Source organism: Eulemur rufifrons, chromosome 6 (assembly GCF_041146395.1).
Source record: "Eulemur rufifrons isolate Redbay chromosome 6, OSU_ERuf_1, whole genome shotgun sequence".
NCBI classification, from domain to species: Eukaryota; Metazoa; Chordata; class Mammalia; order Primates; family Lemuridae; genus Eulemur; species Eulemur rufifrons.
This window is the reverse complement of record NC_090988.1, coordinates 1,801,897-1,824,311: the sequence shown is the minus strand read 5'-3', so window position 1 is coordinate 1,824,311 and position 22,415 is coordinate 1,801,897. Positions and strand designations below refer to the sequence as shown.

At 50.4% G+C, this 22,415-nt stretch overlaps 1 protein-coding gene across 4 annotated transcripts in view; it reads left to right on the top strand.

The window, feature by feature from the left end:
• Positions 1-22,415, top strand: part of FLI1 (Fli-1 proto-oncogene, ETS transcription factor) — a 115,951-nt gene that overhangs the window by 45,853 nt on the left and 47,683 nt on the right. For all 4 annotated transcript variants that reach the window (XM_069468643.1, XM_069468640.1, XM_069468641.1 and 1 more), the window contains exon 2: positions 20,553-20,764. In XM_069468643.1, the coding sequence (XP_069324744.1) occupies positions 20,755-20,764 (10 nt within the window). In that variant the 5' untranslated portion in view covers positions 20,553-20,754. The remainder of the gene's footprint in view (positions 1-20,552; positions 20,765-22,415) is intronic.

Genomic DNA, 22,415 nt, shown 5'->3' with positions numbered 1-22,415 from the left:
GTTGAACCAGCCGAGGACTTTGTTCTGTCACCTCAATGTTTACTGAAATTCTCCTGTACAATATAGAGGTAATCGTGGTTATCATTTTTATGTAAAGATTTAACGTGAACTTATCATTTCTAAAGTTTGGAGACTTCTAAAAAAACAATACTTCCTAAGATACCATTTGGTTCTAATTTTCAGGGAGCTGACTATATAGTTGGTGTAATTCCTTGAGAGATCAGTTTGATGATGGAGAAACAGTCATCATGATTATTTGTGTCATCAGGTGCCTACATAAGATAGGTGAACACAAGGTAACTTTATCACATCCGTATGAGCCAAGATTTCGTAGGCAGCTGAATGAACCAGGAGTCTGACTTTGGAGAATAAATTGCGAAGTTCTTATGAATTTCCTAGGCCTTTCTGAACCTCTGCTCCCACTCCCTTTGGATGCCAAGTCCCCTTGGAAATTCATATGATTTCCGCAAACAGAAAATAGTGTTAAGACTAATACATTTTTCAGTTTTTTTTCCCAAAGGTCTTGTGTTTGCTGGTCTGAGAAGTTGTTTAATCTAATTTTGAAGGGAACTTTGAAAGAACATGACAAAGGACAATTGAAACAAGCAGCGAGAATTAGGATGTGGTTGATCCTGAAGTTTCCTAATACTAAAAACCTCCACGTGGTATCCAGAGGCCAAATTGACCATCCTTGGGCAGAGATTCCTCAGGCATGATCAATGAGGCCATCTACCCAGGGTAGCATTGAGACTTTCCTGTTTCAACCCTTCACCTAAGCCCAGTAAACAGGAAATGCAAGCTACCAGAGCTGAACATGCAGCCGTCCCCCAGGTCCCCAACGCCCACACCACATAAGTACATTATTCTTTGCTTTGCTTTCTGATGAGCTATATACACTCATTTAATATATGCAGGATAATCAGAAATCCCTAGAAAAAGAAGACCTGATAATAATTCTTACACTCTGGAATCTTCCAATGAAAGAAGTAATATGAATTGATCAGCTACAGCTTTTGGAGGTGGCATGAGCCCTCTGGCTTCTGAAACCCTAGAGGTCATGATTAAGGTATACACTTGTAGCAGGCTTGTCACACTCGAAATTCTAATTGGTGGCTTGATATCCTGAGTCAGTTTGTCACTTGAGCAACTTTGGTTCAGAATATAGAACCCTGGAGAGATTTCTTGAGACATGCCCATTTCAGACATACCCAGAAACATGCCAGGTACAGATAAACATTTCCACCGTAGCCGAAACATCTCAAAACAGAAGGCTATAACTAATAGCATACCAAGAAATTGCATTGCTTACTGGTTTCCCAAGGCAAATGTTCAGCAAGTACTGTATATATGATCAATAGAAGACTATTTTTCAGATTCTAGAAAAGACTGCTACTGCTTTGCCTGTGTGCATACTTTCTGCTATAATAGTATTTGCATAAGTTAAGTATTTATGGTGCAATTTGTGTTAGTTTCCTAAATGTATTGTAATTTATGGATCTCTGTATGTGTTTGCAGCTGTGTGTAGGGGGGACCATGAACAAAACGAAGACCCCTCATCACAGAGGGCAGAGCCTGACTCAGCACCTGGGTACAAGCCCTGGTCTATGTTGTAACGGAACCACACTCTGCCAACCAAATGACCATGCCCAGCCTCCCTCCCCAAACCCCAACCATTTTCAAAAGGATATATAAGTTTATGTTAAAAAAAAAAAATGGATATCTTTCAGAGCTCAAGAGGCATATTTCTGCAGTAGACCTAACTCGTAAATGGACAGGGACTTCTGATGGCCCTTTTCAAACTGAATTTGTTGAACCCGGCTAGCTCCATGGAGGTCCTGGGCCCTCAGTGGGAGCCGGACAGAGGGAGAGCAGGCCTGGGGCCAGCTCAGCCCCATCCCTCCTCTGTAAAATGGGTGCACTCTCTGACCCCCCGCCCCAGCGTCATTGTCAGGACCACCATCACTGGGAGCTGAAAAAACAAGACATGCAGCATAGAGTGAGGTTTGCATGACTGAGCCTCCACGTGCTTCCCATCTCTCTAGACAGCCCGCCATGCGGGGGCACGAGCTCGCCGCAGCACGGTGCCCTCCCTGACGCCAGCGAGTTCTAGGCCAGCTCTGTCTCCAAACCACGAACTCATCCATGGATGTTCCTGGTTTTCCTCCATCTTTTAAAAATGATTTTTAATAAAATGCATACTGCATGAATATACTCTTGTAGAACATTCAAATAGAGATCAGGTCAAAGCCCTCTTGCCCACCCCGTATCCCACACTCTCACTTCCCATCCTAGAAGCAGCCATTGAGGGCTTATTGAGGTTCCTAAGATAGCTCATTTGAATGATAAATCACCTTTTCCCTCAGGAAATGCTCTTTTAGGCTGAGTTCCAGTTACTTCTGCTGTAATGTTACCTGTGAGGCTTTTGTGGCAGGTTTACTTTCTATTCAGCTGCACATCTCGGGCTTATAACGTGTATCCCGCGGAAGGCTTGGTGACTGGGGGCAGGATTGCTCAACCAAAACTCGTGTGGAAATAGCCTGTTATCTTGATGGATGTAAATGGCATCGGCAGTTCCCCAAGTCCAAGACTCCCACATCAGCACCATTGAACTTGAAGCAGGGAGGGATAAGCGTCACCACATCTATTATCCAACTGTGCGAGTCTTAACAAGTCACGGCAATGTTTCACCTTAAAATATTGTCATTATCGTAGTATAATTTTTAAAGAATGTGTACATGGGGAGCAAACACTCTCCATGCTCGCCTCACCATCCCTCCCCTCCACCCTCCCGCCACACTTCACAGAAGGGAAACCTGAAACTTAGAGCAAGTAGCCCTGTCACGACCCCAGAGCTGGTCAGGGCTAGAGCAGAGACCAGAACTCTGGACCTGAGGCTCAGCGCTCTCCCACATCTTCCTGCTGACGTGCTACGCTAAGACGTAAGGTGCAACCACTGCACGGAAATGCAGGACAACCAAGCCTCTACCTTCCTCCATTACTCAAGTGATGCAAAGCGCAGAAACCCTCCACCCCCTTCATCCACTGCCCGCCTGCCCAGCTCCCCCAGTGCCTCCAGGTGGGACACCCAAGTTCAAGGCCATTCTGATTTCTGCTTATCATCTAGCTGCTGAGCCTCTGCATGGGATATAATGAGCAGAGTCCAGCTTTACAGCCAGAAAGGTCTGGCTTTTCCTCCTGGCACCCACTTCAAGCTGTGTGACCGTGCACATACCCTAGCTCAGGCGCAGTTTCTTTACTCGTAAACCATCCGTCCTACCTTCCTACAGAGTTGTCCTGAGGGCCAGATAACGCAACCACCATAAAAGCACTTTGGAAGAGAAAATGCTTTATGCAGATTGTAATTGTTATCAGTGTTTAGCTCATGCTTTTTATGTCCGGGCCTGTGAAGACGTCCTCCACTGATGTCAGCACCAAAAAAAATCGAACAAAGCGAAGACCCAGGCTGTGTTTTTGCTCTGGAGTCCCCTGCATTACAGTATCTATGTTGGGCTTTCCAGTGTGTAAACCGAAACAAAACAAAACAAAAAAGAAGAAGAAAAAGCAGCAGCAATACTGCTTGGTTTTGCATTTTCCCTTCTGTTTTCTGATTAGAGTCTCTATGGCCTGTGAGTAGAGAGAACCTCAAAAGATTGTGTTTGCTGAGGATAAGCACCACACTTGATGTTTATCTGCACTTATCTCCGCAAACTCACTCTCTGGAGGCTTCAAAGACGGGAGATCTCTCAGCCTTGCCCTGAGCAGAGAGGCTAGTACTGCTGCTGGGGCTGCAGCTGCAGGTGTGGCCCAAGAGCACTTGCTCCATCCTTAGGAACTTGGTTCTCTTGTTCCTCCCCAGCAAAAGAAGGAAGCAGGAGGTTTACTGAATGTTTGGGGATGGGCAGCGTAGGGGGAGCAGGAGAAGAAAAGCAGTATTTTGAAAAAAGCCCAGAAAGGCTGAGAAAGTTGGGAAAGAGCAGGAGGAGAAGGCAGACTGCCTGCCACCCAGTGCCCTGACCCCTCACCCCTGCCCGCACCAACCCCAGTCCTTAATCTGCCATCGAGCCCGTGAGCCTTCAAAAGGCATTTTAATTCCCTTCATCTGCTCCCAGCTCACCTTCCCGGCCTCGTCTGGGTCCGCCCTCTACTCCCTATTCCCAGGGATTGTTGGCAGAGAGTGGGCCAGGGGGAGGGAGGGAGGGAGGCAGAGAGGCAGGGGTGGGGGGAGGGGAGCCAGCATTTTATTAGGCTGTTGAATTTGATTTATTAGGGGGGAAAAATCCTTCACTTGCTTGCCACACAGGTTATTCTCAAAGTGAAAACTCTATTTTACTTTGAAAAAAATGGTGAAAGTGCCTACAGTTATGAATGGAGCTCTTTGTTACCTTGCAGATCGGCAAGACAGACTGTTTGGTTCATGTCTGTGCACTAGCAGAGGAGCGCGGGGGCCTGGGAGACAGATGTGGCCTTAATTGCGTGGAAATATTGGAAGATCGTTAAGCCGTTTTGACAGGATTTTCCTCCCCCTGCAGGAGCAAAGGGCCATGTCTGAGCCGCATCAGGCCTGGCCGGAGGCTCTGGCCGGGCCTCCCGTCCCCACGTGCGAGGGACACATGGCTCACTCGCCCTGATATTGAAAGGGAATAGATGCCTCTTGTCACCAACTTCCACCCCGCATCTGCGCCCCGTGCGGGCCGAGAGCAATCTCCCAAGAAACCCTCCAGCCCACAGTAGGGCGGGAAGAGAAGCTGCTTATTGAAATCAGTATTCAGGGATGCGTACACACGTGTGCATGGATGGAGAGTGACCAGGTCATCTTCGGACTGAAGGGTGTGCTCCACAAAGCTCTCCAAGGACCCACACAGGCCTCAAAGAGGAAATCTGCTATGGCAACAAATAATGGTGTTTAAAGAAAACCCTTTTTCTACCTACTCACTTCTTCCCTTTCACACTGACATTGGTGCTTACAGAAGTCATGGCCCACGGTAGTCCTGAAATGAACTCAGAGCAATCCTTGAACAATGTCGGGTCATCAAAGAACAAGACTCCCATTTAGGGAGGGAGTTTCTGGTCAACTCGTTTCTGCTAGGCTGGCCTGGTCATGGTTTCAAGATACTTTTTGTTTCCCTCCTCTTCCCCTACTTGCCCTGTTAGAGAATGCAAATATTTTAGAATTAGCTTAATTTAAAAATAATTAGGAGGGTTAATGTGCTGGGAGGGGGCGGATGCCCCTCCAAAAGTGCAGTTCAGTAATCCCTTTGGGCTACCTCGGCAAACGTTCTAGATCAAATCTTTCTCAACCAGATCAGACAATGTTGACAGTCGGGACGTGGCGTGGATTAGTACTGTTTAGTCCTCCCCTCAGAGTGGTGGGCCCCTACCCACTGGGCCACTTACTAGAGTTGGGGCAGTGGGCAGTTGCTTAGATTATACTTGGGCCACAGCCTGAGGGAACCAGGGTGGGCACTGGGTGAACAGAAAGGAAGGTTGGTGGAGAGAGCACGGAGAATGTGCAGTGGCAGAGATCCTGTTTTCATGCAAATGTTCTTAACCCAAAGGAAAAGGGAAGGGCTGCTGGCCATAGGTGGCATGCCAGAGCCCCCGGGTTCGGGCTTGACATTTAAGAAGCACCAAGTGATGTGTTAAGGGGCCAGAGGCCCACAGTCTGCAAGCTCTGGTTTAAAAACACAGTCACGTGGCCCACTGAGATCCCCATCTCTGGGGCCTGAGCCACCAGTGCTCAGGACACAGGGGTGTCTTGCTTCAGGGCTCTCGGCCCTGCCCTTCCAGATCACTCCAGATGCCAGTGCTGTGACGGCCCTTGGGGTGTGCTCTGTGCCCCTCCTCCTTCCTGCCATGTGCTGTGTTCACCTGAGGTCTTGCCAGCTCTCTGTGACCAGGAAAAGCCAGGGTCGGCGAAGTGCTACCTTTCTGCTCCATTCGCTGCTCTGCCCCCTCTGAAATCCCCCTCCTTGGCGGTTGATTGTGTCATCTCTGTTTACTTCACATCCTGCCGCCTTCTCCTGAGGCAATGGGTTGGCTGCTTGGTGGCTTTCTGAGCCGCTGCACGGGGGCGGCTGCAGGCCCTGGCAGTGCACCGCCGCCACGTGTGAGCGCCTCACCTGCCCGGAGTGCTTTCGAAGACCTTGTTCTTACTTGATTTACCTCACACATCCCATAATTCCCACCGCATCTGATCCAGGCTCTTCCGCCTTCCCATGTCATCTCCCAGCCTGTGAGCACAGCAGGCCTTCGCTCCTTACTTGACGGCCCCTAGTCCCAGAATAATATGCGTAACTGTCACCTGTTTAGTTCCCTGCAGAGACATAGCCAGATCAGTGGAGGAAAAGCCCTGTAATTCTCCTAATTTTATGTTAATAAACAAATACCATTAAAACTCCAGAGCATCATTTTTCCATGGACATATTTCTGACTTTTATCACAGTGCCTGGCATATAGCAGATGCCAATAAATATTTGTTAAATGAATGCATGCATAATGAATGAATGCTCTTCTGTGTGATAAATATGTTTCATGATCTCATCGTGAGACAGGACATGTTGCAGAAATACCCCTCTGCGTGTTTTGAGTAGCGTGTAGTCTGTCCACCAAACACAAGTGTCTGCAGCCTGTGCTGTCCGACATGGTATCCACTCGTAACCTGTGGCTGTTTAAATTTAAATTAACTAAAATTAGTGAAAATTAAAAATTCAGTTAGTCACACTAGCCACATTTCAAGTCCTCAATGGCCACACGTGGCTAGTGGCTCTGAATTACACAGATTTTAGAACAGTCCTATCATCTCAGAAATTTCCACTGGACCAAATTAAAGAGCTCAGCTTCTTTCTATGTAAATGAATAAAAGGTTTAGGTAAACCTTTTTGTTTCTTAATTCTGATTTTACTATAAGATTGATGCTGAAGTGTATGCATTTGTTAGTCTTTTCCAAAATCCTCAACACATTTTATGAGCCGCTCAGGCTGATGTTGGACCTGAGACCGTTCTTGGTTCAGGATCGGAAGGAGCAAGGAAACCACGAGGTTCCCGTGTGCATTCTGCTGCCGCAGGTTCCCGAGAGAGGCGAGGCCGGGCAGGTTGTCATCAGGGACTTTGGCCTTCTCGTGAGCAGCACCAATCCCGTAACGAACATGGGTGATCTCAGTTACACAGAAAACCAAGCAGAAGTGGCAGTAAAAGGACTTGAAAGCCGTTGACAATGGATCCTGAATAGAACTGAGTAGGAAAAAGGAGCTAAGAAGTTTTTGATGAGCTTTGGGGTCATCTCCTCAGGGCATCTCCACCTGGTAGATTGGTTTCCCATTTCCCACAAGTTTTTGGAATGTCCATGATTAAACCTCACTGCCGCTATGACACAGGTCCTTGAGGCAGACAGACAGGCTTGCCTCCTGCTGGGCAAGGCCAGTACCTCTAGAAGCTTCCAAGAGCAGAACACTAAGTGCCTTTGTAGAGTAACTAAACCATTTTCAAGCCCCTAGGAACCGTCAGTAGCTTTCAGCTGGGTTTTCTGCTCAGATAGCTTTACTGAGATTGACAAAGAAAACATCTCCATGTAATCCCACTGAGATGTTTTCACTGGAGAGCCGTGGCAGGACTTGTTCACAAAATACCTGCTTTTCCTGTAGATAGATGCCGAGAGACAGGAGGCCCCAGTGCCAGACTGCCTGGGTTTGGCATTCAGGTCAGACAAGGACAAAGGCCAACCCAGTGGGTGCCTGCCTGGAGGGTGGCTGCCGACTGAGGGACCAGCTGTGCACTGGAGATGGGGTCGGAGCTTGGCTCTCATGCATAGACCAAGCTGTCCTCAGTTCCCCTTACCCTCTTCTCTGGAAGGGAGAGCAAGGATGACAACCAAAGGGCCGTGAAGCTTATGTCCCCTGAACCATCTGAGCTTACTTATATATAGGGTGGCCATATGTAATGTAGCATCCAAACTGGGGTAATTTTGAGAGCGAAAGGAGGCTCTAGCAGACATTTTCTGGAACAGCAGGCATAAAGTGGAACTGCTCCAGGCAAAGGGGGTTGCAGAATCAACCTAGATTTTAGGGTTGAAGCCCGAGAAGAGATCTTGCAGATCATCTGGCTCAGTCCTTTGATGTTAAAGGTACAGAAGCAAGCCCAGGCAGATGTAATGCTTTCCCTGTATTAGAATTTGTGGACAATAATAAAAAGAGTACATTTAAGGAGTGCTTACTATGTGATGGGCATGAGTTAGAATACTATCATTCTCCCTATTTTACCAAAAAGGATACTGAGGCACCAAGGTCACAAGATTAGCAAGTGCCAGGCGCGGAGTCGGATGCTGACAGTCTGGCTCCATGGGCACAGTGTCAAAGATGCCAGCGCTCTGTCTCTCACAGGCCAGCAGAGTGGGGCGCTCTCTACACAGATTAACTCACTCAATCCTCACACCAACCCTTTGAAGTAGTGTCTGTCATTGTACCCATGTTAGAGACGAAAGGACCAAGGCAGCTATTAAGTGGCGATGACATCTATAGAAAAACCCAAAGAAAATCCACCCTTGAGGGACAAGCTAGTTGGAGAGACAGAACATAAACCCATGGAAAACTACCATGGAAGGCAAGAGTTAAATACAAATAAAAGCAATGTGACAAGGCAGCCTAGGGTAACGTGCGAGCCAATGGGGGAGGCAGAACATACACAGACTTCAGTGGAATGAGAGGCTCCCGTGGTGGGCTCGCATGCATGAGCAGGGGGACTTCCTGGAGGAGGTGTTTGACAGTTTGGTGAGTGAATGAGATTCGAGTCGGCAGAGGATGGGAAGGCAGTTCCTGGCAGGGGAGGCTGGATTGCGCAAAGAGGAAGTAAAACTGATCCCCATCAGTGCCACCAGACACCCAAAGAGCAATCAAGAAATGTGTATTAAATACTTGTCCAGAGGTTAGGAGTGCTGGTCAGAAAGGGTGGGGTCTGATATAACAAGAAGAAAAGCAGGATTTTAAAATGCAGGGGAAGGAGCAAGTGAGAGAGGAGACAGGGGAAATGAACAGAGTGGCGAGAAAGGGAAGGAGGGTCAGAATGAGGTAGCGTGGGCATCAGGCAGGGCAGAGAGTGGCCCTCCTTCGGCACCGCCTCTTCCCCGACTCCCATCCGCAAGGTTTCTGCCACATGGCGCTGCAACAGTATGGTAACCATATGCCCCGGGGCCACAAAAGAACTAAACACCTTGGATAGAATGGCTCGTCCAGATGTGCCGGTTGGAAATACTGCACCCTCAGGACTCTGGGCCGAGCGGCCTCCCGACTTGATGGGCATGAGGTCACCGGGCCGGCTCCTCAGCCATGAATCATGGAGAGGAAGCCGCACGGAAGACCTGGGAAGTGGATTCAGGGGCTCCCTGCTCCCCGTGCCCTGAGAGGAAATGAAGTAAAATGGAGTCGCTCGTGCCATGTCTCCTCCGCCCATCACCTTGAAATGGCATTCTCCCTGGCTGCTGCCAGCCACACCGAGGGCGCCGGTGCGTGCGTGCACGTGTGCGTGTGTGTGTGTGTGTGTGTGGTGGCTTTTGCTTTCGTCCTCCCGCCAGGGTGCTCCTTGGGTGTTGCGGGAAGGATGAGATCACAGGCCCCTGTGCACGTTTCCTCCTGCGCTTCCTGCCGGTGTGCGGGCTCCGGTTGCCAAGGCAACTGTCTCAGGAGGAAACTGTTGGATAAGAGATCGTAGCTTCTAGGAATAGGACTTCAAGTGGTTGTTTGGGGAGAGTAGTCAGTGGCTTCTTGTTTAAATTTGAACAAGAAATGGTCACTGGGTGTGGCTGGCTTAAAGAAAAAGGACAAGCCTGGGGGGCAAGGCTTCACTGAAACTGCTGGAGGCACAGAGACAGGAGGAAGTCTGGCTGGCAGTAAAGGTGTGGGCTGGCGGGGCAGGGTCTCTGCATTTCCCATTGTGCACTGAGGTTTTTATTCATTAAAATAATTTATTGCACACCTACTAGGTGCCAGGAAGTGTGGGAGCAACCAGGGATGAAAACAATAGGATTAACACAGTTCCTCTCTCCAGGGTGCCCATGGCATCGGAAGTGGTCTCTGAGAAAAAGGATGGGAGAGTTCCCACGACCCCAGGAGTCAGACACCTGAGGGCACAGGCCACCTACACTTCCTCCTCTCCCCGGGGCTTACAAAAACTGTAAAACTTGCCCTCTCCACCCCTGGAAGAGAAGTGTCAGTCTCTCGTGGGGGAGCCCATCCTTCCAGAACTGAACAGCCGCACTCCCACCCTTCTTTTTGTCACTTGGAACCCTCTCTTGTCCCTGCAGACCCAGATGGAGATCCTCTTGGTCCCGCTGCCCATAAAGACCAGGCCTCTCTCTCTCAAGCAATAGGAACACTCAGGAACTTTTTTTTTATGTACACTTTTTATTTAGATTTATTTGCATGTTTACCACTTTCTTTGTTAGATCTTCTCACTGAATCTCTATGTCTCTTTTTTTTTTATTTCAGCATATTGTGGGGGTACAAAAGTTTAGGTTATGTATGTTGCCCTTGCCCACCCAGCCCCCCAAGTCAGAGCTTCAAGCGTGTCCATCCCCTAGACGGTGCGCATCGGACTCATTATGTACAACTCACAATTGCAAAGATGTGGAAACAACACTCAGGAACTTTCCCAGGGCTCCCGGGCTGTTCTCTCGTCCCCATGAAGAGTGAAATCCAGACTCTGTGAGGAAACACTGCAGTTATCCCCACTGCTTAGACGAACACTCGTCTAAGCTTCCAGCTCTGTGGTCAGGGAAGTCTGGCCACGTGTCATCGTCGAGGAGCACGAACCCTTCAGTGGAAGGCAGTTTAAAATGCCCAGGAACCAAGAGATTAGGTGACTTGCCCAAAGTTGCACAGCCGATAAAGCTCCACACTGGCCCAGCTGGTAGCTTGTGCCCTCTGTCAGGGTCGGGTTTAACAGCAGCAACCTATCGTGTCAAGAGAGCAATGAGGCGGTTTGCTGCCTTTGCCCTTTGCCTTTTCACCCCATCTGCGGCCAACATGGCCAGGGCCCCTCTGCCCCCAGCCGAGGCCAGATCTTCACCCATCCCCATGTGGCTCCGCTGCTAGAACAGAAAACCATTCTCCAGGGCAGGGACAACATTCAAATCCATAAGAACCCGTAAGGCATGGCACCGGGCACCAGCCCCTTGCCCTGGAGCAGTGCCCACCACTGGCCCTTTAGGAATCCCAGGGCAGAGGAGGGAAAGGAGGGCTCGGGGACGGTGCAGTGTAGCACCTGGGTGGCAGAATTCCAGTACTGCAGGATTTTTAATGACTGGTGCAGCCAGTCCAGTGAAAGCAGGCAGAATAGAGACTCCAGGTGAAAGACGTGGGACACCACCTCTGCTGCTGTACCTAGGCGGCCATCCTGCGCTGTGGCCCTGCTGGTTCTCCCCATGGCATCATCTGGGTTTGGTGGTCCCTTTTAATCATCACCCTTTGGGGCCAGTGAGGGCTCTGTGTAACCCTTCCTGCCCATGAGGACTGGCAGGAGAACACTGGCTCTGTCTTACAGAAGAGACCGTCCCAGTTTTTAGCTATTGTAAGTCTCGGCATCTCATTGTCACTGTCCTATCCCTTTGACACTACAGGGCCCACCCTAGTGGTCAGGTCACCCCTTTATTATCTGAGAGCTGCTTGGTCCTGGATGGTCCAACGTGAAGAATTATGCACAGCAGAGCATTGCTGACCCTTTTGGGGTTCCCGCTGTCTGTCATTTAGAAAAAGCAGCTTGGATGGGGGTCTGGCCCGTTGTAAAGAAACAGAAAGTAAAACATACCGTAAAGTTTTCTTTTCTTGGGGCTCCGATGAGCCTCTGTCTCTCATCCTGTGAATTTCCATATTCAGCACTTTTTTCTTTTCAGCAGTAAAATCATTCTCTGTGGGAGGAGAATTCAACTTTGATCTTTAGAGATGCCCTTTAAATGTGGTTATGGTCAAAAAAGTGACTGCGAACACTCAAAGTCAACAGGCGAAGGTAAAAACCCACGGGAGACCTGGAGCGGCAGCTAACGGGAGCCGTGGTGAGCAGCGGGCCCCAGTTCTGGGCTGTGTTGAGGGGGTGCCGGAGAATCCGGAGATCCTCTTCTCTGAGCTCATGTAGGCTCATACCCTTAATTTATTAAACACCATTGAACAAAGTGCTTTCATCGGCAAAGTGCTCCGAGTCCGTCTTCCAGGCACCCAGCTGGCTGCCTGGTTTCTCTGGGTCCTCCACGGCAGAGCCCCTCCCCGCTCAGTGGAGATTTAAGTGTCGGGGCAGGCACTTGGGAGGAGGGATGATGTTCATAAGGTGACTTTAAAAATTAGCCAGGCACTCGGGGGCTCAGTGGCGGACGGGCAGTGCGGCCAGCGCCGGGTCTAGAGGCAGCCGACTGGAAACGGTTTGGGGGACAAACCTAAGCTTTGCGGCCGGGCAGCTGGTGTGCACATTCAGCAGCTGACGGACCTCAGGCAAGGACAGAACCTCTGTAAGCCTCGGTTTCCTTTTCAGTAATGTGAGGATCCTAACTCACATCTTAAAAAGTTAAATGAGTTACTGATTGTAAACGTTCCTTGGAAACTTCTGTTCTGTTTGTTCTTTCTAATTTAAAAAAGTGGTCCTTGTTTGGTTTTGTTTGTTGTTGTTTGCTTTGTTGTTGTTTGGGAGTAATCCCGCTACATGGTTATTGGAGGAGTCAGTTTTACTGGTGACATTGACTCTCCCTCACTGGAACCTAGGCAAGTTATGTTCTGCTTTGTGCCTCAGTTTCCCCTGGTTGGTCACTGTGCCTATTGCTGCCAGCCAGCATCAATAATCACAGTGAGAAGATATTCAATCACCTCTATGTCCTTTGAACATGGGTTCTGTAGTTGCTGATTGAAGTGATAGGAAACGTTCCAGTTACTGTGGCTGTATAAGAAATCTCCCCAAAACCTAGTGGCATAAACCAACCGTTACGCTCACGAGTTCTGTCAACCTTCATCTGAAGGTCCGTCACTCATAAGTTTGGAGGTTGATGCTGTGGTCGGCTGGGGGCCTCCGTTCCTCTCTGTGTGGGCCTCTCCGAACAGTTTCTCTGCTTGGCCTCGTTTGGGCTTCCTCACAGCATGGTGGCTGATTTCCAAGGCCTAGAGGCCCAAGAGAGAACAAGAAGCAGGTGGAAGTAATAATGCCTTTTATCACCTAGTCTTGAAAGTCGTGCAGGGCCATTTGTGGAGGCAATCATAAAGCTTCATCTGGACTCAAGGGGAAAGGAAATAAACTCTGCCTTTTGACGGAGAGAGGCAGAGACTGGAAGTGTTGCGATAGCCGTTTGGGGAACATACAGCTGTGCCCTGTGCAAAGGAGTTTTCAGTTAATACTCGTGCTGACTGATGTTTCCACGACGTTCCTCATCCAACTTTCCATAAAACTTGCCTCTGTGGGTGGAAATGATGAGCCAGAGAGGGGCGCGTGGCAGGTAACCAGGGAGGAGAGAGAGGCAAAAGCTTGACCTGATGACCAGCAGCCACCCCCTCTGAGTACTTCAGAGGTGACTTGGAGTGACCCCACCCCAGGCTGAGTACCCCACCACTGCAGAGCCTGCTGGGTTCCAAAGGCAGAGGGCACAGAGGGCTTTGCACCCATGCGTCGTATCTGCATTTCCTATGCTCTCTGGCTGGCAAGAGAAGGGACTTCATGTCATTATGCAAAGAATGTAATGAAAAGCCCAAGCTAGTGTGCTTCCCGTGGTGACCCTGGGTAATGGATAGGCCAGAGATCTGCTTTCCAGAGCCCTGGTCTGGGACAGCGAGGTGGACCCACTGAGCAGGGCAGCAGCAGGGAGCTCCGTCTGGCTGCTTTTGACATTCCTTTCGCCCCCGGCTGCCAGCAAAGGTCATTGGCCACAGAAAACTGTCCTTAGGAGATTCAGGCAGGGCTGGGGAAAGGAGTGGGAAGGACATGGTGGGACATTAGTGCTTCTTAGCCCCATGTCTGGGGTTCTCTCTGCATCAGAAACAAAAGTGGCCTAAGTGTGAGGACGAGCAGAGGGAGTCTCCTGTCCCTGGTGGTGTCTGGGATTTTCCTCCTCTAACTCCACTTGACTCGTAACTGTGAACCCTGTTTGTGCCTTCCTGCCGTGGGACAATGACAGAAATTTCTTTCATGTATTCCTGAATAGAACGGGAGATCCTCCAGGCACCCTCCCCACCTTGCCTGGCCGCTCTGGACGCTCCATCCCTGCTTGGCTAAGTAGCGGAGATGCCAGTTTGGCCGCGGCAGGGCTCTGACCACATCCCCGTCACCCCACTGATGTGCACATGGAACTCGGTATTAGGTTAATCTGAGGAAAACAGTGTTGGAAGATACATCTGTGACTATTAGAGGGAAAAAGGAAAAATACATACATGCACATGTATGTAACAAATTCCAAAGTAAGTGAAATTTTTTTATTAGTGAATTCACAGACATACACATGGCATTCTTCTGATATTTACCGAGCACAGTACATGAGCAGCACTATGAGTGGGTGCTGGCCCCCTACTCTCATCGTCTCCACACTAGATGCCTCCTCTCTCTTGCAGGGCTCCTGAACGGAGCCTTGGCTGTGCCACCGAGAGGCCTGGACTCCGAAGCCAGAGACATGGAGAGGGCTGAGCCTACTATGGACAACATCCATGGTTTTAAATGAATAATGGAAATGCAGATTAGTGAAATAGGTTCTGTCTTTAGAAGCCCATGGAAGCTGCATTTCAGAATCACCAAACCCTCTAAAAATTTTGAACTTTAGGCAACTGATCTTTTAAACAACCAATGCAGGAGAGAAAGAGGCTTCTGGCTTTGTCTGAACTCCCTCCCCAACCATCTGCAAGCCAGTGGTTCCCACGCCATTTCTCAGCATTGGAATTCATTCAATTTTTTTTTTAACTTTTAATTATTTACAATGTTCCAAAACCTTCAGGTACTTGATTTAGGTACTGTACTTATATTATCCCATTTTACTTTTATTCAAAATCTACCAGGTTAGATACCATTATTATACACATTCTGCAAATGAGGAAATGAAGTTCATAGAGTACAGATAAATCGTACTGGGTACCTAATGAGCAACTGATAGAACTTAGATTGGAACTCAAATCTCTGTAGCTCCAAAGAGTGTGCTTTAAATTACAATTCATACAAGAATTGCCCTCAAAGAGATTATGTTCTAATTGGAAAGACAGAAAATTCACAAGAAGAAATCTGTGAACAGTGGCGGTTATGTGCTCAGGTAGATTTGAACCCCAGATTACACTCATTTGCTGTGTGAATGAGCAAGTTATTTCACTTTTTTGAATATCCATTTTCTCATCTGAAAACATGGAGATGATAATAGAATTGCTAGGAGGATTACACTAGATTACGCATGTAAACTGTTTTGCCCTTAATAAGTGCTTTGCTAATTGTCTGCTAATCTTATCTGTTTGTTTTCTGTAATGATAACACATGGTGTATTGTAAGTGATGTGCTAAAGACTCCTCACCCAAGCTGGGTGAGGAGAGTCCCCACCCAGACAAGTGCATCATTGGCGTCGTGGCCCCACTGGCACCCAGGATCAGCAGAGGGTGGTGGGAAGGAAGCATTTCTATGGGCAAATGTGAGTCCAATGCATTAGCTCAGAACTCACACTGCCACCCCAAGCAGTGCCCTTGCTGAGCTCCCTGGTAAAGAGGCACCAGTGGGTACTAATGGGCTGAGGCACTTCTCTGCTTGGAACAAAGGACCGTATGCCACCCTCTGGGTCTAGGACTCGGTGGCTGAGGGACCGGGGCAGCCTGACCTGCAGAGCAAAGTGCTTCTCAGAATCCAATTAGCAAGCCAGTTCAGGGATTCCTTTCACAGTGACAACTGTGGGCCAAGAAGGAACCCGGAGCTGAGCACTGCACAGGGCCAGGAGCCCACCCTCCTATCCTTCTCCCTCTGAAGGCAGTTTTATGTAACATCGTCTAAAGCTGCGTGGACTCCACAAGTCTTTTAAAGAATAACTTGTCTTCTCTTGAATGAAATCATCAGTATCCCAAGTCAACAGGAGAAGTGAAGTCATCTGAAACAGAGGGGACTTAGTCACCCTGAGAATTAGTGGTGAATTCGAATGCGGTGTTCTTTCCACACCTAGTCTGTCATCCCAAAGGTAAATACTTAGCAACAGTCCATCAGTGGGAAGTTCTTGAACACCAGCAATTTGCTTATTGCTGTAAAGAGTTTTGCTCATTCCTGTAAAGAGTTTTAAGTTTAAGCTTTAAAAAGTTTTAAGAGTTTAAGTCAAGAGCTTTATAAGACACACGTGAAGTAGCAGCAGCTACCTGTGTGTAACTAGCTCCAAGCGTATCACTGGAATGTCTGCCAGCTCGGCAGCTCCTCACCTGTGGACAGCAGCCCCTCGGTGCCTGCACCCACATCGCCTTACCCGTTTTCCCCTGCCGTGACTCCTGCGAGTTGCCAGCAGTGACACAGTCGCCAGCCACCCTCACCCAGGGCCACCCCCTTGTCTGTCTCTCTGGCCCTCCTCCTGTCTCCCTCTTTGAGGCCCACTATCTCCAGTTTGGAGACGTCTCCCAAACCCCCTGTCGCTTTCATCATAAAAGGCACAGTGTACTTGCCGAGGTCTTGGTCTTGGGGTGCTCCCAAGGCTCTCAGCCTGGACTGGCAGATGGGGTGCTATTTCCTTGCAGCACCAGCAAGAATGTTCTCCCCAACTCTACTTTTCCACCTGGGCCCCAAATCTCCCCAAGTCTTTTATTCCCACTTAGTGGCCTTCACCCCATCCCCCAGCCCATACTGGATGTTCAAATTCAGCCCAGTGAGCCAGACAGGAAACCTGCTCCTTCAGCTTCTCTCTCTTCCTGACCCACCAATTCTTTTCTCCATGTTGTCACAGGCAAAAAAGTTCTTTGTCTACCAATGATTGCAAACAGAAGGGGTGTGTGTGTGTAAGGAAGATCTCACTTACACAGTGGCAAGGAGCGATGGTGTGTGAAGGTGAAAGGGCAAAGGATAGAGCAAAGCACCAGCAAGATTAAGACGCAGAAGTACACCTGAGGGGGGCGTGTCTAGCGAGCAGTGGGAGTGGTTAGAGCCGGCAACGGTTGTAGTGAGGGGAGTGGTGAAACGAAAGGGCGGGCAGGTGGCAAAGCTGACCCTCGGAAAGCAAGTGGCTGAGAACAGATGTGGCAGATCTCTAGGGAGCTGTCGGGCACTTTGAGCAGGGTCGTGGCAGGGTGACAGCAGCATGCACAACTTGTCAGGGAGCCAGACCCAGCCCGGGAGGGTGCAGCGTGGGCCGAATGAGGGAGAGTGTGCAGATGTGCAGTCAAGGAGGGAAGAGTCTGAGACAAGATGCAGCGGGAGGCGCGTGTGCCTGGCCCGGGCCACAGACCGGGCGGGAGTGGGAGTGCTCTGGGCTGAATAAGGGCACCCTCTTCCTGCGACGCTGCCACTTGACCGGGGTTCCCTTTGACTGAGAGCTGTATTCCAAAGGAAACTTCTATTCCAAAATGAGTTCAGATTGGTTTTGCACCCTTTCACTGCCTGCACTCTGTCCCGTAATGTGTTTTTTTTTTTTTTTCACTATATGCCACCCGTTTCCTTACGCAGTCTCTCCAAAGTCTGCGTCCAGAACCCCCAGCTCCATCCTCTCGGTTGTCCGTTGCAGCCTCTCTACTGTGAGTCTTAGGTTTCCCCACCTGATTGTCCTTGGACGTGCCCGTCCTGCCTTCTCCTGTTACCTGGCCCCTTCTTTGGGATGAGGGTGGTGGGGACCTATTCCCGGTCCTGCCTCTCAGGCCTCTTTGCCTCTGCTGTTCCATCATCTTCCCCACTAACCTGGAAGAGGGAAGTGGAAGAAATCATTTTACTGTAAACTCCAAGATTTGTGCAGAATTCACCAAGAACGTGAGCCACCCTCCCTAGCATAAGACAGTGCCTGGTTCCTCAGGTGTGAGCTCTCTTGCAGAGAGCTGTGGCGAATGTTCTTCAGCTTTATCACAAGACCGGCACTTTCAAGTCCTAGGAGGTGATGCATCCTCTATTTTCATGGACTTCCATGGGTTCAGGGTCAGCCCCCTGAAAGGTTATTAACACAACGTCGCACTTTTCAACTTGGAATCTTGTGCCAGGTGGAATATGGAGCCAGGGCTGATCCGCAACTGAAACGGAAAGCAGATGTAACAACCAAGGAACAAAGAGTTCCAAGAAACAGAGCCTTCCTCTAACGCTACACAGGGGCATCAGGTGGAAGATGAAGAAGGATCCCAGCAGATCCCAGATCCCGGCTCTAAATGGAGGGACAGCCCCTCAGCTGGGGGCGTGAGCCTTTTAATATCGTGTGGGCAGCTCCGTTTCGAAGGCACCTCTGGATGCGTCTATGCAAAGCCTTCAGCGGCAGAAGCAGACTCCTGGAGTACGTCCAGCACTCCTCCCCGATCCCAGCTGGAAACCACTGCAGAAGAGCTTTCTCTTTGAAGTGTGGCTTTTCTCCTGCTGGGGTGGAGGGTGGCCCTGGGACGGAGGGTGACAGTTGGCTGGCGGGGCAGACTGTAATTCTACAGGCGTGTGGAGGGCTTTTGTTTTGGAGGAGACATTCGAGTCAGGAATGTGAATTATACAAGGAAGGTAGACAATCTCAGATTTAAAGGTGCTGTTCATTTGTCACTATATTTTCAAGTAAAGGTGACGTGTTAGTTTTCTAGGGCTACCATAACAACATGCCACAGGCTGGGTACCTTAAACAACAGAAATGTATTTGGTCACAGTTCTGGAGGCCCAAAGTCCCAGATCAGGGTGCGGGTGGGACTGGTTTCCTCCGAGGCCTTTCTCCCTGGCTTCCCCTGCGTTCTTGCGTGGTCTGCCCTCTGGCACACACGCCACTGGGCTCTGTCTGTGTGTCTGTGTGTCCTCACATAAGGATTAGGGCCCACGTTAGCAGCCTCATTTCAACTTAGACACCTCTTTGAAGGCCCTGTCTCCAGACACTCTCGTGCTGGGGGTTAGGGCTTCAGGATAAGAACTCTGGGGAGACACAATTCGGCACAAAGCAGGTGCCTACGGGAATCTTTGAATACTGGTAATCGTCGCAGCGGACATTTGTTCAGTATCGCTGTGTGCCAGAGACCGTTCCCGGCATTTGTCATGTGTTACTCCATGGGTTCTTCACAATTATAGAGTGTATGATTACAGTTATTCCTGTTAAAGTCATTTTAGCCTAACGCTGCCTCCTTACATATTTTAAGGTCAGCCTGAAGGTTCTCCATACATGGCAAGCTGTGTCCCGGCTGGACGTGCAAACACTGTAACCCTCTCTGGTACCAGCCGCAGGGTCCGCCAGCTGCTCACGCCGCGCTGAGGGGGCCGGTGCTGAGCCGTAACCAACCCAGCTGTTTCCGAACCTCACTCCCGTTTTCTGTGTGTCACCTTCCTTCTTCTGTCCATAAATGTTGTCCAACCATGTGGCAGGCCCAGAGTCACTCTGAACCTGTTCCGGTTCTGGGAGCTGCTTGATTCGCAAATTATTCTTTGCTCGACTAAACTCTGTTAATTTGCCCAGTTTTTCTTTGAAAACTAACCATCTTTTCTTAACAGCAGTAAACTTCACTTGGGACAATTACAGGACTGTAATGACCTTGGGTCCCTGCGATGTAGTGTGACTTGGAATAGCTTTGACTGGTGGACGATGTCGGGAACGGGCAAGGCTCCCTTCCTCCGTCCATGACCTCCAAACGCCAAACCCGAGTGGGGTGACGGAACAGATGAGTGGGGGCACCCAACAACGTCTTTCGGAAGGTCTCGCCCTGACGGCCCCCACATACCTGGATTCCTCCCTGCCCTTTGCCAGGCTGGGGCATCAAACCTGGGATCCGTAAGACGCTACGGCACAGCCCGGACAGCCCCTCAGCAAGGTGCTGGGCAGTCCTGTGAGCTAGACCCCTGCATCAGGTCTTCTCGTTTGACCCGCCTGTCAGCCCTGTCAAAAAGCTGTTCTGATTCCTGTTCACAGTTGTGGACCCTGAAACTGACCAGCCACAGCCTGGGCCCCACCCTTTCTTTGTATGACCTCCAGCCAGACATGTAACCTCTCTGGGCGGGTCTCACTGGCCTCACCTGTAAAGTAAATGCTCGAGCTCCTTTCCCCAGCTCGATGACGCCACACAGGTATAAGACACATTCCTGCTCACATCTGAAAGAGTCCAGCACTCACACGCTGCCACACTGTATTCCGCGTCGTGTCACCACTATTCTTGGCCTCTGCCTCCCCGCCCTCCTTTTCGGAGGTCCCAGCCTATAAACCCTACAAATGAACCCACTTCTAGGAGTCCCCCCTCCCCACTCCACTGCCCAAACTCCCTCCTGCAAAGAACCCATCAAGTTTGCATAAGGGTAAACCTGCCCCGGAGTGTGATCAGTCAGCCGTGGGCACAGTTGGGACTTCCGGACAAGCTGTCCCAGGGCAGCCTAGGGCCACCCTGCCAGCTCAAAGCGAGAGTGCCACTTGCTTGGGTGAGGAGTGACACGGGCTTTCTATCTCTTCTTTGGCCCTGCAGGAGGCTCTGTCGGTGGTGAGCGACGACCAGTCTCTCTTTGACTCTGCGTACGGAGCGGCCGCCCATCTCCCCAAGGCCGACATGACCGCCTCGGGGAGTCCTGACTACGGGCAGCCCCACAAAATCAACCCCCTCCCACCGCAGCAGGAGTGGATCAACCAGCCGGTGAGGGTCAATGTCAAGCGGGAGTATGACCACATGAATGGATCCAGGTAAGACCCTGGGCCCGGTGGGGCTGGGCCTGCAGAGCCGCACTTGGGGCATTTGCAGCAGATGGTGCTGTGGTGCTGGGCCGCGAGCCCGAGTCACTCCCCGGGCAGCTGAGGCAAGAGAAGGCCCCAGCACTGAAGGCTGGGGGTGCAGTGGGGCCAGGAAGCCCACCTGGCTCTCTGGGGCCCATGCAGCCCTCAGAAGCCAGGTGAGAGTCAGGCCCCAAGACCCCATGCAGACACTTGGGGAACATATGTTTTGTGTTTTGTGTCTGGCCCAGGCCCAGGTACAGCCCCTCTTGGGAATAACTTAGCAATAAGATGCTCTTCCCTATCCCGTTGGAGATACTTGGCCTCTCGGGGTGGGTCTCAGCAGAGCCCATGACCAAATCATTCTTTATCACAGTGGAGAAGTAGTGAGAAGAGTGGGGGAGGAAGCAGGAGCCTGGGGAGTGTGGGTGAAGGAGGTGGAGTCCAGGAGGGTCAGGTCTTTGTAGAAACGGAGACAGGAGGTCCGGTGGAGGAGCCACAGGGTGGAGGGAGAGCGCAGCCGCATGGCCAGGGAGCGTGGCTTTCTGGTCCTGCCTCCACCCCTGGGGCAAGTCCTCTAAATCCCTGGAGCACCGGCTTCCTCCTTCCTCCCCCAGGGCTGGAGTAGTCCCTTCTCCTTAGGCTGACATGATAGTGTCACTGATACCTCAGGGAAAGGACCAGGAGGGTGATGATGGTGATAGCAGTCATCACGAGCAAAGGTCTGAAGAGAGAGAACATCAGTCTTCATGAAATACCAGGTGACCCATGGGGTCTAAGTGCGAGGAGACAAAAATAAAAGGGAGGAGCAGGTGCTGAACAGGGGCTGCAGGCGTGTGGCATGTATCACAAGAGCTGAGACGTAAGACTAGCAAGCCACCGCTCACGGCGCACAGCGAGTGAGGACAGGACAGTCAGAAAGACAGGTTAAGCTGTTAGTAAAATACCCCAGATAAGAAATAATGAAGTTTGGAACTCAGGTGATGGTAATGAAGTATGGAATATGGAAATGAAAAGGACAGGTGCATAAGGGACGTACCAAAGACAGGATTAACAGGGCTCAGCTGGAAGGCAGGTAGGTGAGAGGAAAGAGTCCCAGGTGACTGGAGCTGGAGTTGTGAAGGACGGTGCCCTCAGCCGCCGCGGAAAGGTGTGTGAGGAGGTGCCGCGGGAGGGAGGTTGGCTCTTCCTTTGAGATTCCTTGTGAACAGTCCATAGAACATCCAGATAAGTTGTCTACCTGGCTTGGGAGTCAGCAGCTCAGGTAATATTCTGGGGCTGGAATTCAGGCTCGGACGGCATCTCTAAGGAGTGCTAACTGCGCGAATGGGTGCGTCACCGAGGGTAGCGGCCCGGAGAGGAGCGGGCAGGCGAGAGAGCGCGGCCAGCAGGGAGGCCCCCCCAGAGCAGCTGTGGTCTCAGACCTGCCGGGGGAACTCCCAGCCCCACCACATTTCACTCCCACTAACCCAAACCAGTGACTGGGATCTCGGCCACCTTCCCAGATTCTAGGATTTCAGGAAGGCTCGGAGGTTCCGAGCCAGCAGCCCCTCAAATGAGCTTCTCTCCAGAGACAGTAACGATGATAACATAGTTCCCAACAGTCATAGTGTGATTTATGGAA